The 13,040-nt window shown below is 43.7% G+C and overlaps 1 protein-coding gene across 1 annotated transcript; it reads left to right on the forward strand.

Moving 5' to 3' along the window:
* Nucleotides 1–630: 630 nt before the first annotated feature.
* Nucleotides 631–7,652, forward strand: IL12B (interleukin 12B). Its single transcript, XM_004587479.2, has 6 exons — nucleotides 631–718; nucleotides 2,064–2,339; nucleotides 2,845–2,962; nucleotides 3,890–4,107; nucleotides 5,458–5,615; nucleotides 7,519–7,652. The coding sequence occupies exons 1-6, from the start codon at nucleotides 631–633 to the stop codon at nucleotides 7,648–7,650; spliced, it is 990 nt and encodes a 329-aa protein (XP_004587536.2). The 3' UTR covers nucleotides 7,651–7,652.
* The last annotated feature ends 5,388 nt before the right edge of the window (nucleotides 7,653–13,040 follow it).

Here is a 13,040-nt window from a genome sequence, read left to right on the forward strand (position 1 = left end):
TAAAATTTCAAGTAATTGGTGTCCAGAAAAGAGAAACTCAACCTCCATGATGAGAACTCATGGCTGAGTTGGTTCTGGAACTTTTAAATTCAGCTTCTGCATTTCATTTCTGATTCCAATCCCAAGCCCATCAGCCCTGAATGCCCTGACTCTACATCAAGTTAGAGTGATGCAAGGGTGTGACCTGTTCCCTCAGCTGGAGAGGAAGGAAGCACCTGACACACAGACAGTAAGTCTTTATTGAATGGGCAAAGTGTTTGACCCTGGAGTACAAAATCCAGGTAAAACTTTTATTTGCTTCTAGCTCTTAATACAGAAGCCCTGAATAAATAGCTACCAAATGCTGACCCAGGCAAGCCATGTTCCTTCTCCAAAGCTTAGACTTCTTATCTTAAAAATAAGAGGATTGTTCAGAAGGTTGGTCTTGGGTGTCTTTCGGCTCCACGTTGCCTGTGGTTTTCTAACTAGAGGTGGCATAACACCCAACAGTGTATAGAAGAAAGGGGAAAGTAAACTTTTAGAACAATGTAGACATAAGTCACACATAGTTCCTTAAGGTAGCTGCAACATTATTGACATGCCCTCTTCACCTTTTCTCTCTCTTTTTCCTATTCCTCCCCTTCCTTGTAGATGTGTCATCAGCAGTTGGTCACCTCCTGGTTTGTGCTGATCCTCCTGGCATCTCCCCTCATGGCAATATGGGAACTGCAGAAAGATGGTAAACTAGCTCTTGTTATTCTCTATGCAGTCCACATTCTAAGCTAGACTCCTAGATGGCCACTTCAGGGTAATCAGACTGAAATGGACAACCATGCATGGGGTTCTTGTAGTAAGGAGCCAATACTCTGGAAATGCAATGTTACGTTGCCTGCTTTCACTTTGAAGGCATCTGTGTTATTATTTAGTTTTAAAAAAAGAGATTTTGGTGGACTATGGAAGGAGAAGAGATAGTATTTGCCAAGGTTATTAAAAGCCAGATATTCATATGATTAAATTTCACTTAGGGAGACTCGAAAAGTAAGAACAATGTTCTGTCAACCCCCACACCATCACACAATATCTTGCCTTCCGTTTGCCCTCTGAGAATTTCTTCTGATCTGGAACTTTGGAGAATGTACCAGATTTAGACTCACATTGATCAGGGTTCAAATGCCAGTCCTGTCAATTATTGATTAGCTGCTCTTGAGCTGGATCATCCCAGCTGAGCCCCAGTTTCCTTAACTATAAACTGGGTATTACAAAGTGACACCTCCCAAATGGCTTACTAGGCAAGTCAATGAAATCCACTGCTAAGCCTAAAAAAACAAAAGATCTAAATCAAAGCTCGAGTTTCAAACTTGAAGTGACTGCACTTAACCTGTGTACTTAACCTCAGTACCCTTCTCCACGAGTAAGAACTCTATAGTTAAAAGCAAACAAACAAAGCCAGAAATAATGAAAATCTTCACTGATGAGGTTCATGCAGCTAAACTAAATCATTGATTCCCAAGGAAAACTATAAAAGTTTTGGGTGTGAGTACAGCAATTGCAACTAACAGTACAATGTAGCACAGAAAGTCCTTCATAGATTCTTTTCATTTAACCTTGGTAGCCAACCCAGCAGCATGGATATCATTCTTATCATTTTACAGTGGAGGAAACCAGTTCCAGGTAGTCCAAGCTATTCCACTGAATCCCTACCTTATTCCTTTCAGCTCTCTCCTTGTGAGTTGAAATTATGTTCCTAGTTTATCTCAACCAGACCTTTGCCAAGGAGCTTATGCTGTTTGCATTCCTTGGTTTATAAAGGACTTCCCCCTCTGTTAGCTAATCAGAGGTGAAGAAAGGCAGCCTGCCAGTTTATAGGTCAATGACAGCTATAGAACAATTTGCTTTTTCCGTTGAATAACCATGAGCCCAAGCAGGATCCAATGTCCTGAGATTATCTCAGCAAACATTTATCAAACATTTCTTATGAACAAGGTAGTGTTTAGGTAGTTGGAATATCAAGCCAGAGACTAAAAAACACCATCTCAGAATTCATAGAGCTTACTGCCTGGTTCTCTGCTCTTGGCCCTGTCCAGTTTATGTTGTAGAGTTGGACTGGTACCCTGATGCCCCGGGAGAAACGGTGGTCCTCACATGTGACACTTCTGAAGAAGACGGCATCACCTGGACTTCAGAACAGAGTAGCGAGGTCTTAGGCTCTGGCAAAACCCTGACCATCCAAGTCAAAGAGTTTGGAGATGCTGGCCAATATACCTGCCACAAAGGAGGAGAGGTTCTGGGCCATTCACTCTTGTTGCTTCATAAAAAGGAAGATGGAATTTGGTCCACTGATATCTTAAAGGACCAGAAAGGTAATTCCTTTCCCTGGAATGGTGGCAATTTTCCCTTTCATTCCTTAAAGGATACAAAAATAAAATACTGACAATCCAAGATGTGACTGGTACTATTGACCAACATTAAGTTAATCAACAATCAACTGACACCTGCAAAGAACTTCCATTCTCCTTTGTTTCCTGGATCCTTTGGGTTGTCAACCATCCAAATCTGATCTTGTTTTATGGCCACAGGTTTTTTTTTTTAATTATGGCAATATTATTGGATGGCTAGTAGAAGTTAAACTAACATGTACAGTGCATTAACTCAGCACTAGAGTAATAGCCTACAACAACATTCATACCTCTGTCTTGGGTATTTGATTTGCAGCATGCACCCACCAGGGGAGTGGAGGAATTTTCCAAAGGAATAAATAAAGGGAATATCACCTTTGTGCAATGTAGTACTCTGCGACTAATCATGAGCAAAGTCTTTCTGAAAGGAAATACTTAAATATTGAATTTCTGTCCTTTCTAAACCCAGAACCTAAACAAAGGACCTTTCTAAAATGTGAGGCAAAGAATTATTCTGGACGTTTCACCTGTTGGTGGCTGACAGCAATCACTACTAATGTGAAGTTCAGTGTCAAAAGCAACAGAGGGTAAGTGAAACTGGTCCATTTTTTCAGTATTTTGCAAGAACTATTGTATTAGAAAGTAGAGACAACCCATTGATTAATGAAGGGAAAACTGAGTCAAACCTGAACCAATCCAAAGGCAGGAACCAGGAGCTTTTTCTGGGTCTCCTACGCAGGTGCAAGGTCCCAAGGCTTTGGGCCATCCTCAACTGCTTTCCAGGCCACAGGCAGGGAGCTAGATGGGAAGCAGGGCAGCCCAGATGAGAACTGGCACCCATATGGGATCCCGGGGCGTGTGTAAGGCAAGAACCTTAACTACTAGGCTACTTCCTCAGGCCCATGACTTTTTTTATTATTATTAAAATAAGGAAAGATAACTTTAAAATTTTAGTAAGGAAATTTAATCAGGGAGTTGGGATCTAAAACAGAAAATTAAGAATAATTTAAGTCAGAAACATAAAAAGAGATTTTTAAAAGATTTATTTATTTTTATTGAAAGGGCAGATCAGATTTATGGAGAGATGGAGAGAAAAAACCTTCTATCCTCTGGTTCACTCTCCAAGTGACCGTAATGGTCAGAGCTGAGCCAATCTGAAGCCAGGAGCCAGGAGTTTCTTCTGAGTCTCCCACATGGGTTAAGGGTCCCAAGGCTTCGGGCCATCCTCGACTGCTATCCCAGGTCCCAAGCAGGGAGCTGGAAGGGAAGTGGAGTAGCCAGGACACAAACTGGGCACCCATATGAGGATTTAGACATTGAACCATTGCACCAGGTCTATTAAAAGAGATTTCTAAATGTTTTTACTATCTCTTGAAGCCAAGCTTGTTCTCCTGGGGAATGCAGTTTACTATTCATGGAAAAACTGTGTTCTGTACACACACTTTACCTGCCTCACTGGCTCCACTCCTAGGAATGCTGCCATTTGTGTCTAATAGGATAATCTCTGTCTGCAGCTCTTCCGACCCACAAGCAGTCACGTGTGGAGCACCAACACTGTCTGCGGAGAGGGTCAGTGTGGACCACAAGGAGTACCTGAAGTACTCAGTGGAGTGTCAGGAGGACAATGCCTGCCCCACGGCTGAGGAGAGCCTGCACATTGAGGTGGTGCTGGACGCTATTTACAGGCTCAAATATGAAAACTATACCAGCAGCTTCTTCATTAGGGACATCAGTGAGTTGGGGTTCATTGTGTGTGCTTTCTAAGGGTCACAACATCCCAAGTATCAGGGTAAGGGGTTCACACGTTGTCTCTTGTTATTTGCTTCCAAAAATGTGCAGTATGCATACTATTGTGTGCATTTTAAAGAGGTAGGAATTGAGTCTTAGAAAGCTTAAGCAACTTGCTCCAGGTCTCATATCTCACTGCGGGCAATTCAGAACCCAGGTGCCCCACCAGAAAGAGCAGAATATTCCCAACCCTTCTTTTCTACTGCCCAGGTAGCTTCCATGGTGAATCCAAGCGTCACTCATCCACAATATTTACATTCAGAACCCAATTTCCCTGCTTATATACATATAATCTCTTCTAGCACACATATATGGCACATTATAATTCTATCAGCCCATCAAAAATGGATGTCTGCTTTTGTAATTACCAGAGATGTCATCCTTTAATTCCTGTACCATTTATTTGGCAAGTAAACAAGCATCATGATAAAGGGTGATATCACTACAGACTCTGCCCTAGAATTTATGGAGAATGTGTAGTTGGTGGGTGAGGCAGAAGGGCTGGTTCACAGAGCGTAGTCAAGGAAGACCCCTCTAAGGAGATATCAGGTATGAAGAACAGAGTGAAGAATCTTGGAGAAGCACTGGCTAGAAGCAATGGTCCCTGTGAGGAGGAGAGCTAAGCCATCAGAGCCCAAATACACACCACAGAATGTGTCTCCCTCCCCAGTCTGGAAAATGATACCTTGGCTTAGGGATAGAGTCTATGATCCTCAGTGTGGGATCCTCCATGCATGCTCCAATGGCTGGCACATGAGAGCCTAGAATCGCTTACAAAGAGACCATTTATATTATCCACTATGGGACAAGTCAATGAAGGAAATATAACAAAAAGACAAAAGAAAATGCAAAGCATGGAAAAGCTGTCCTGTCATCCTCAGTGACGGTTCAGCTTCAGTGTGCACTGGGTGCAAAGTGAGGAACTGAGCACAGAGAGGGTGGGCCTTCGTTGCAGTGCCCAGACCTGAGAGCCTTGCTGTTGTCTCTAGAAACTTCTTCTGAGCACCAGACAGAGTTGATTCCATCACCACGGCCCACTGGGCTGGGCAGTGGTAGCAGGGACGCTGAAGCTTTTCTCAAGTTCCACAGCTTGGATGCTGATGACTGCCTGCCTGGGCACTGTCATGAGCACCTGCAACACAGGTGCCTCCCACAGGCCAGCCATGTGCTCAGAGAAGTGAAAGCCATTGTCCAGGGACTCCCAGTGGGCCTCAGTGGCAATGGGTTCCAAAGCCCAGCTGCCTAACTCCAAAGACCCACCAGGGAAATAAAGGCTCTTTCTCCTCTTCCACAGTCAAACCCGACCCGCCCAAGAACCTGCAGCTTGAGCCGTTGAAGAATTCTCGGCATGCTGAGGTCACCTGGGAATACCCTGACACCTGGAGTACCCCACATTCGTACTTTCCCCTTACATTCTGTGTTCAGGTGCAGAGCAAAACCAAGAGAGAAAAGGTAAGGTGCGGTCCAAGTGCAGTGTGTCCTGTGAGGTCTCTGAAGGCCCACATCAGGAAGAAAACAGAGAATGATCTAGAATGTGATCAGTCTAGCACTATGTTCCTGGAATTTTACTAAGGGTTTTCCACCACTGAATCCACATAATTAACCTAGGAAGAAAGCTAGTTCTGTTCTCTTTTCACAAGTGAAGTCACTGAAGTTCAGGGAGGTGAAGTGACTTGCTCAAGGTTCCCCGGCCTCAAAGTCACAGAACTCAATCAGCCAGACTTAAAGGTCAGGTTCCCAACCACACTGCTTCTGACGTGGTTCACCATTAATCTTTACACTCTGAACTGGTCCTGATGGAGGAGACTTGGGCTCCAGGAGCCTAAAATAATTGCTTTTAACTGAAAAAATATAATTATGGGTAGAACTTTATGCTATACTTCCTGCAAAATGGGTAACTCCAAAGTTTTCCAGATACTATGAAATCTTTTTTTTTCAAGATTTACTTATTTTCATTGGAAAGTCAGATTTACATAGAGAAGAGAGAAAGATCATCCAATTGTTAGTTTACTCAGAGCTGAGCTGATCTGGAGTCAGGAGCCAGAAGCTTCTTCCGGGTCTCCTATGCAGGTGCAGGATCCCAAGGCTTTGGGCTATCCTCTACTGTTTTTCCAGGCTACAAGCAGGAAGCTGGAAGGGAAGTAGAGCAGCAGGGATACAAACCGGCACCCATGTCGGATCCTGGTGCATGTAAAGTGAGGACTTTAGCCACTGGGCTACTGTGCCAGGCCCTATGAAATCTTTTTAACAGGAAGTCCACACTTACATAGGTTAAGATGGTGGCTTTCCATATTTCTCACCTAAGCATCAGAATTCCCTTCCTCTTACAAGGATCCAGAGCATTTTGCTAGAGTACCAGCCACTTTGAATGCCACTTTTAAAAATCAGTGGACAAAGTTCTTATTCAGTATAGCATTAACACATGGCTCAAAACTCAGTGATTGCAGCCAGTATTGTGGTGTAGCCAACTAATCCTTTGCCCACAGTGCTGGCATTCCATGTAAGTGACAGTTTGTTTCCCAGCTGCTCCACTTCTGATCCAGCTCCCTCCTTGTGGACTGGGAAAGCAGCAAAGGACAGCCTGAAGCTTTGGGCCCCTGCACCCACCTGGGAGACCCAGAAGGAAAGTTTGTGATTCCCAGCTTCAGAACCGTCCAGCTCTGGCTGTTGAGGCTGTTTAGGGAGTGAACAGCAGATGAAAGATCTCTCTCTCTCTCTCTCTCTCTCTCTCTTTCTCTCTGTTACTCTACCTTTCAAGTAAAATAAATAAATCTCTTTAAAAATATATACATCAGTGATTCAGTCCCTCAACTGAAAAAAAAAATGTAGGGGATAAAAGCGGCTATTCTGGGACGGATTTTATTTTAATGTTACAATTTTGGTAAATATTTTCCCTTTTAAAATATATGTCACTTACAGGTAATAGTGCTTTCTGTGTGCTACATTTGATACAGGCTTTATATGTTTATCACTTTAATTTAAACAGTCAGTGAGACATGCATCCTATTTACAAATGAAGAATCAGAGCCGGAGAGCCCTAGACATTTCTCTAAGGTTGCACAGCTATTTAGTAGAAAATACCAGGGTTTGAAGGCCAATTTGCCTGAAGAAAGGGTCAGGGTGTGGTGTGTTGGTGCTCTGTCCTGTGGGCCTTGAGCAAGAAGGCTGGACCAAAGGATTACTCCCAGCAGGACTATGCAGCAGACAAGCACTTCTGTGCCTGGAGCCTCCTCCAGTAGATGGTACCTGAAGACTGGGATATGCTTTTCTGGGGAGGTCATCTTAGCAGAAATAGGCTCAGCCTGTCTTGTCCCTGCACTGCCAATGGGCCTTCACAGAGTTTTCTCTCTTACAGAAAGATAGACTGTGTGTGGATGAGACCACAGCCACAGTCACGTGCCACAAGGATGCCAAGATCCGCGTGCAGGCCCGGGACCGCTACTATAGCTCATCTTGGAGTGAATGGACGTCTGTGTCCTGCAGTTAGGTGAGCAGGGTGTCCTCAGGTGCAAGGCTTGGGGAGCATAGGGCCATAGTGGAGATATGAGGGAGGCTGTACAGGAGAGGAAAGAGGGAGGAGGAGGAGGTGACTGGCACAGGGAACCCAGAGTTAGAAACCTACATTTGATTCTTAATAGACATTTGTTTGAAATTTATATTATGTTGGGCACTGCGCTGGGCAGGGCACTATGGCAGTAAAGAAAGCAAGCATAGGTCCTGCTCTCCTAGAAAGAGAGTGCAAAGATGGGAGTGGAAGTAGCTGGAGTAAGAGCAAGGAGGACTTGCCAGCTTCCCAGCATTTACCCTGAGGACACTGGGAAACCACTGAGTAATAATGCAACCAGATATTCATTTAAGAACTCTTAAGACAGCCTCTAGTAAGCATGATAGCAGCCATATTCCAGGCTGCAGGAGAAAGAGCTGTGCCTTCCCTCATGGAATCCTAGCGAACATCTGCTACTGCATTTCTAATTCGTATGTACTTCTGGTCTTCTTTTTCAGGTTCCCATGCCAGAGTCTTGCAGGAAAAGCAGAAAATATTAGGCTAATCTTTTTAAAAGACATGATAGAACAGACTAAAAAAAGCTATTTTCCATTTATATTATTAAAAAAAAGCTTTAGGATCAGGGTATATTTGCTATCTTTTTTATATCTAAATGCTAAATGCCCATTGAAACAATTATTCATAGATTTTCTAGCTTTTAAGTTGCCACTGACCTTAATGATATTTAAATATTTAAATAATTTATGTATTTATTAATTTATTAGTATATTTAAGGTATGTGTGCCAGGATGTTTTGAATGTTTCACAGTCCCATGCTGATGGATCAGTCCCTATTTTGCAAAAAAGTGTGAATTTCAGTGTTATTTATACCAGTGACTTTTCAAGCACATTGGTTTTATGACATCCAGTAAGAACATGATGTTCTAAAGCCAGTGCCATCATAAATTTGTGATGGATGAGAACACAAGAACTTTAAATGGAGACTGAAGACTGTAGCCTGCTGAAGGAATCCTGCAGAAGTTTATGATAGTTCCTGTATCCATAAGGACATTCTTGCAGAGCTGTTGATTATGCCAACAATTCAGGGTCATCTGCACTTCCAACCAACTTTGGTCTTTGGATGCCTAGCTTAAAGAGAGAGAAGCTAAAAGGATGGTTGAAATTGCAATTCAGCATCATCCATAACAGTTCTTGCCTCACCTCTCTGCAAGGTGTAAGAGGGTGGCATTGTAAGTGCCCAGAAGATCAAAAGGTCTTGGAGTTCAAAAGGGAAGACAAGCGAAGTGATGGCTATGGACAGAAAATTGTTAAGATTACAGGTAACTTCTTAACAACCCTGTGAAAAAACCAGCTGGATGAAGAGAAACGATCTCGTCTCTTGTCCTCATTAGCAAGAGTGATCCTCACAGCCAACGTGACTAGCAAATATGGATGCAAAAAGGTGCTACTTCTAAGTAACAAATGTTGCCTGGAAACTGATCATTTTTGTTTTCTGTGTATTTATTTATCTATTTAACTGCATTCCAAGACCAAACTAATAAACATTTTTTTTTGCCATCAAAATTTGGCCTTGCTCAATTGATTCAGCTTTTTCACTTCTAAGACTACAAGGGATGCATTTTCCATCCAATGACTTAGGAATTGCCCCTGCTTCAGGCCTTTTTCATCTTTAGTTTCCCAAGGTAGCTCTTTTGCTTTGCCACTGCTTCCAAAGCCAGTGTCTTGCAATCTGACCAATGAGGACTCTTTCTGATGGCACTGAATTGCCCTCTGCTCTTGTGAGGGGCTGGATGCCCTCCCTTCTTCCACCTGTCCTGGCATCCACTTCATTGACTTCCCCAGCATGGTGCAATAAGACTCTAAGCCAGAAGAGCCATGGGTATCTTATCTGCTAGGTTCAACCACAGCATTTATTGAGGGTTTGCCATGTGCTTACACATGTGCTAGTACTGACGGGAAGAGAGTCTCAATAAGCCTCATGTGACTTCCCCCAAAATAGTGCCTACTCCTAGCCCTGCTGGGAAGACAAGATGAAAAGGCTTACTTCAATACCATGAAATCCTAGTGTATCTGCTCTATGGGGTAACTCTGAGGAAAGAATGAAAAAGAATCCAGGTGACCTTAAATCACCTAGGTAGACTCCAAAGAGGTGGGGCCAACATTGGGCACCCAGAATGGACAGGGTTGGCCCATATACCTTGGGTGTCTCCTATGGCAGAACAGGTGGGTGGGATTAGAGAGAAAGGAGTCCAATTCAATGCCATGCTAAAAATCCAACTGCCTGCATTTGGGATTCCTTGGCAGGGCAACTGTAACAGATCCCAAAATTCAGTGTTCCCTGTTGACTTTACTCCTCTCTGTTCCTGGCCTGGTGGGAGGTTTCTGTTACCCAACTCCCAACTATGAGTTATAAGTGCATATCTGGCAGCTCGTGGTTAATTAATAACAACTACTTGTCCTCCTACAGGATCTTTCATCTAGAGATACCAAAGCACTTAATGCGTATTTTAATGAATAATCATGATACCAAGAACAAGTTACACTTCCATAGTGCAGAGACCCAAGGGTCTTTCCCAAAGCTGCTGGCCAGCCTAGGGCAGAGTTTTGACCATCTTCAAACTTCCTGGATACAGCAGTAAACAAGACCCTCTCTTTGCATGGATTCTAACCTCCAAGGCACCAAATGCCTTGTGCTGAGCAGTGAAGGCCACTTCTTAAGGGTTAAATGAGATGGGCAGTTGAATGTGATTGGAGCAATGTAACCGGCAGTTTTTTCCACTGCCTGATTCTTTGACCCAGTGACTTTACCTCTTCAAGGCTCCACTCCTCAACCTCAAGATGGCATAAAAATAGTATCTTTTATGGGGAGGGAGGTTGTGAAGATTGAATGAAATAATACTCAGAGAGTGCTGGAGAAGCACAAGATGTAATGGCTTTCCCCACCCACGATAAGGGTCACCACTGACATCGATGCAAGAGAAAGGCCTAACACATTTGTTCAATTGTGACATGGGAGACTCAAGTGAAGATTCAAAGACCCAGGGAAAGCTCTTTGTCTTTTTGCTGACGTTTCATTGTGCAAAAATGACTGCACAAAAACGGTGTGACATAATGGTGATAGACCTCATTGGCCTCCCTCCTTCCATCTGTTCAAATTATTCTCAATCTCTCTAAAGTAGCACTTCCTGCTACTGGCTGTGAACAACACCCCTCTAGAATGAGTGTCATCAGAAGGAATGTTAACTTCTCTAGATTTTCTGCCTCACTTTAGGTAACAGGGTTCTAGCTCCTAGGACCTGCCTTAAGGAGGGATTCTGTTATCTGTGAGTAACTGGCAAGAGAAAGAAGGGTGAGAAAAAGGAAGGAGGTGAGGGAGACCCTGGCATGGATATGGCTTCTGAGCCCTTCCTATCTCCAGAAGCCCAAAGTCCTCAGCGTGGCAAGGTGCCATACTTTTTGGAGTATCACTTACTGAACACCAATGGTATTCAGACAAGAGCCTGATCTCCACCAAGGTTTACTGCTGTCTTACTGTACTGCGTATTACCTGAAAGCAGCCCAGTGATCTCGGGGTAGGGGGTAGGGGTGAGAGGTATTGGTAGAGATGGAGAAATAGTTGTTAACAAAACCGAGCTGCATTGGGACTTAGTGGGGGTCAGTACTCAGCCAATGAGGAAGAAAGAGGTGGCCCTGTTCACTGAGATTTAAGTGCCTTTTCAGTGCAGCTGCCCATTCTCATAAACTAGAAGTGCAAACTTGCTCCTATTTGGAGGATCTTGACATGGAATGAACCTTATCCCTGCCTTCAGGGATTCTACAGTCTGGTGAAAGGAGGAAACCGTGTGGCTATAGTGAAACCTAACGTGCCCGGGATGACAGTATATGCAACCATAATAATTTCTTTTACAAAGGTTTCCTGTCCCTGGGAGAAACCCTTTTCCTTCTCAGCTTCCCTAGATGTAATACTTTGGCATAAAACTACCAACTCCCCTTACCTATAAATCACACTTTAATCATCTCTATTTCGCTTCAGTACAGAACTTCTTCCAAGACCACATTTGCAAGTAAAATGTATTTGGACAAGTCGTTCTCCAGAGGGTCATATTATAGGCAGGAAATTAATTCCTTCTCTCAGGCTCATCAAATGCAGAAACTAAAATCAGCACTGGGGCTGCTGGTGAGGACACCAGGTGCACATGTCAGTAGCCCCTCTTCTGCAGACAGTGTATTCTGCAGGCCAATTCCTCCTTTCTTATGCTAGGGCCTGGGTGCCACAGAGTATGCCCTGCTGGTAGTACACTAAACAGGCTTACAAGGTCTTCCTACTTAGCAAATGCCAGAGTGTACTGGCTGTGGGCTCTGCAGTTGCTTCCGTCTTCACTCAGACTGAGTACAAACCACCTTCCCTCTTCTCTTCTCCACTGCTCACCTGAAACCTTCTCTGCGGACCTGCAAAAGGGAATGCCAGAGAGTGGGACACAGCCATGAGGACCTGGAGAAACAGGACAGTCGGGCAGCTGCTCGTGGACAAACCACAGCATTCAGTGGCAATTCTGTGCCAAGTAAGAACAAGTTACTCTCCTGTAGGCAGATCCAGCCCTGTGCCAGGATCCATGGACTGATGTGTGGACAGCAGGTAAGACTGCAGCCCCCACTTGCTTCCATTCAACCAAGCACCATTATGCAAGACATGACTTGTCAACCATACACAGCAGCTCTGCTTATGATGAGACAGGTATGTGAAGTAGGGATCATTTAAGCACATAAGTATTTCCTGAACCAAGTACCACGTTAGGTGTGGGTAAGGTGGGCAGGTTGACAGTACTCCAAGATCTTACAGTCCGGGTAGGGGTGAGGCAAGGAACAAATAAAGTATTGTATGCTGTTTGCATAGATGAAAAAAAGGAGTTTGTAGAACTATAAGTTGGAATAAGTTTGGCTGCAAGTAACAGAAATACTACTAAAACTGACTAGGACAATGAGGAACAGTATGGACAAGAACACAGGAAGTTTGGAGGTAAGATATGGCAGAATATGTTAATTCAACAATTCAATGATGTCATTAAGGACTTAGATTCATATTAAATGTATTTGCTACCTGACTTCATGTCTTGATTGATATATGCCCCTCCAAATACTTCCTCATGTCATTATATGTGAAGATTGGAAAGGTAGTTCTCCTCCAAAAGTAGTTTTAAGTAGGGAAAACTATCTTTTCTAGAGCCTCTGTCAGACACGCCCACATCCTAACATGAGGAAGGTCAGGAAAGCAAGAACCTGGCAAGGAAGACAGGCTCTGCCAGCAGGAAAGAAGCAGACAAGTATGAAAGAGCTATTGGTGAAAAAACCAACAGAGCCAGCTCCATGACCAC

The sequence above is a fragment of the Ochotona princeps genome, chromosome 19, assembly GCF_030435755.1.
Source record: "Ochotona princeps isolate mOchPri1 chromosome 19, mOchPri1.hap1, whole genome shotgun sequence".
NCBI classification, from domain to species: domain Eukaryota; kingdom Metazoa; phylum Chordata; class Mammalia; order Lagomorpha; family Ochotonidae; genus Ochotona; species Ochotona princeps.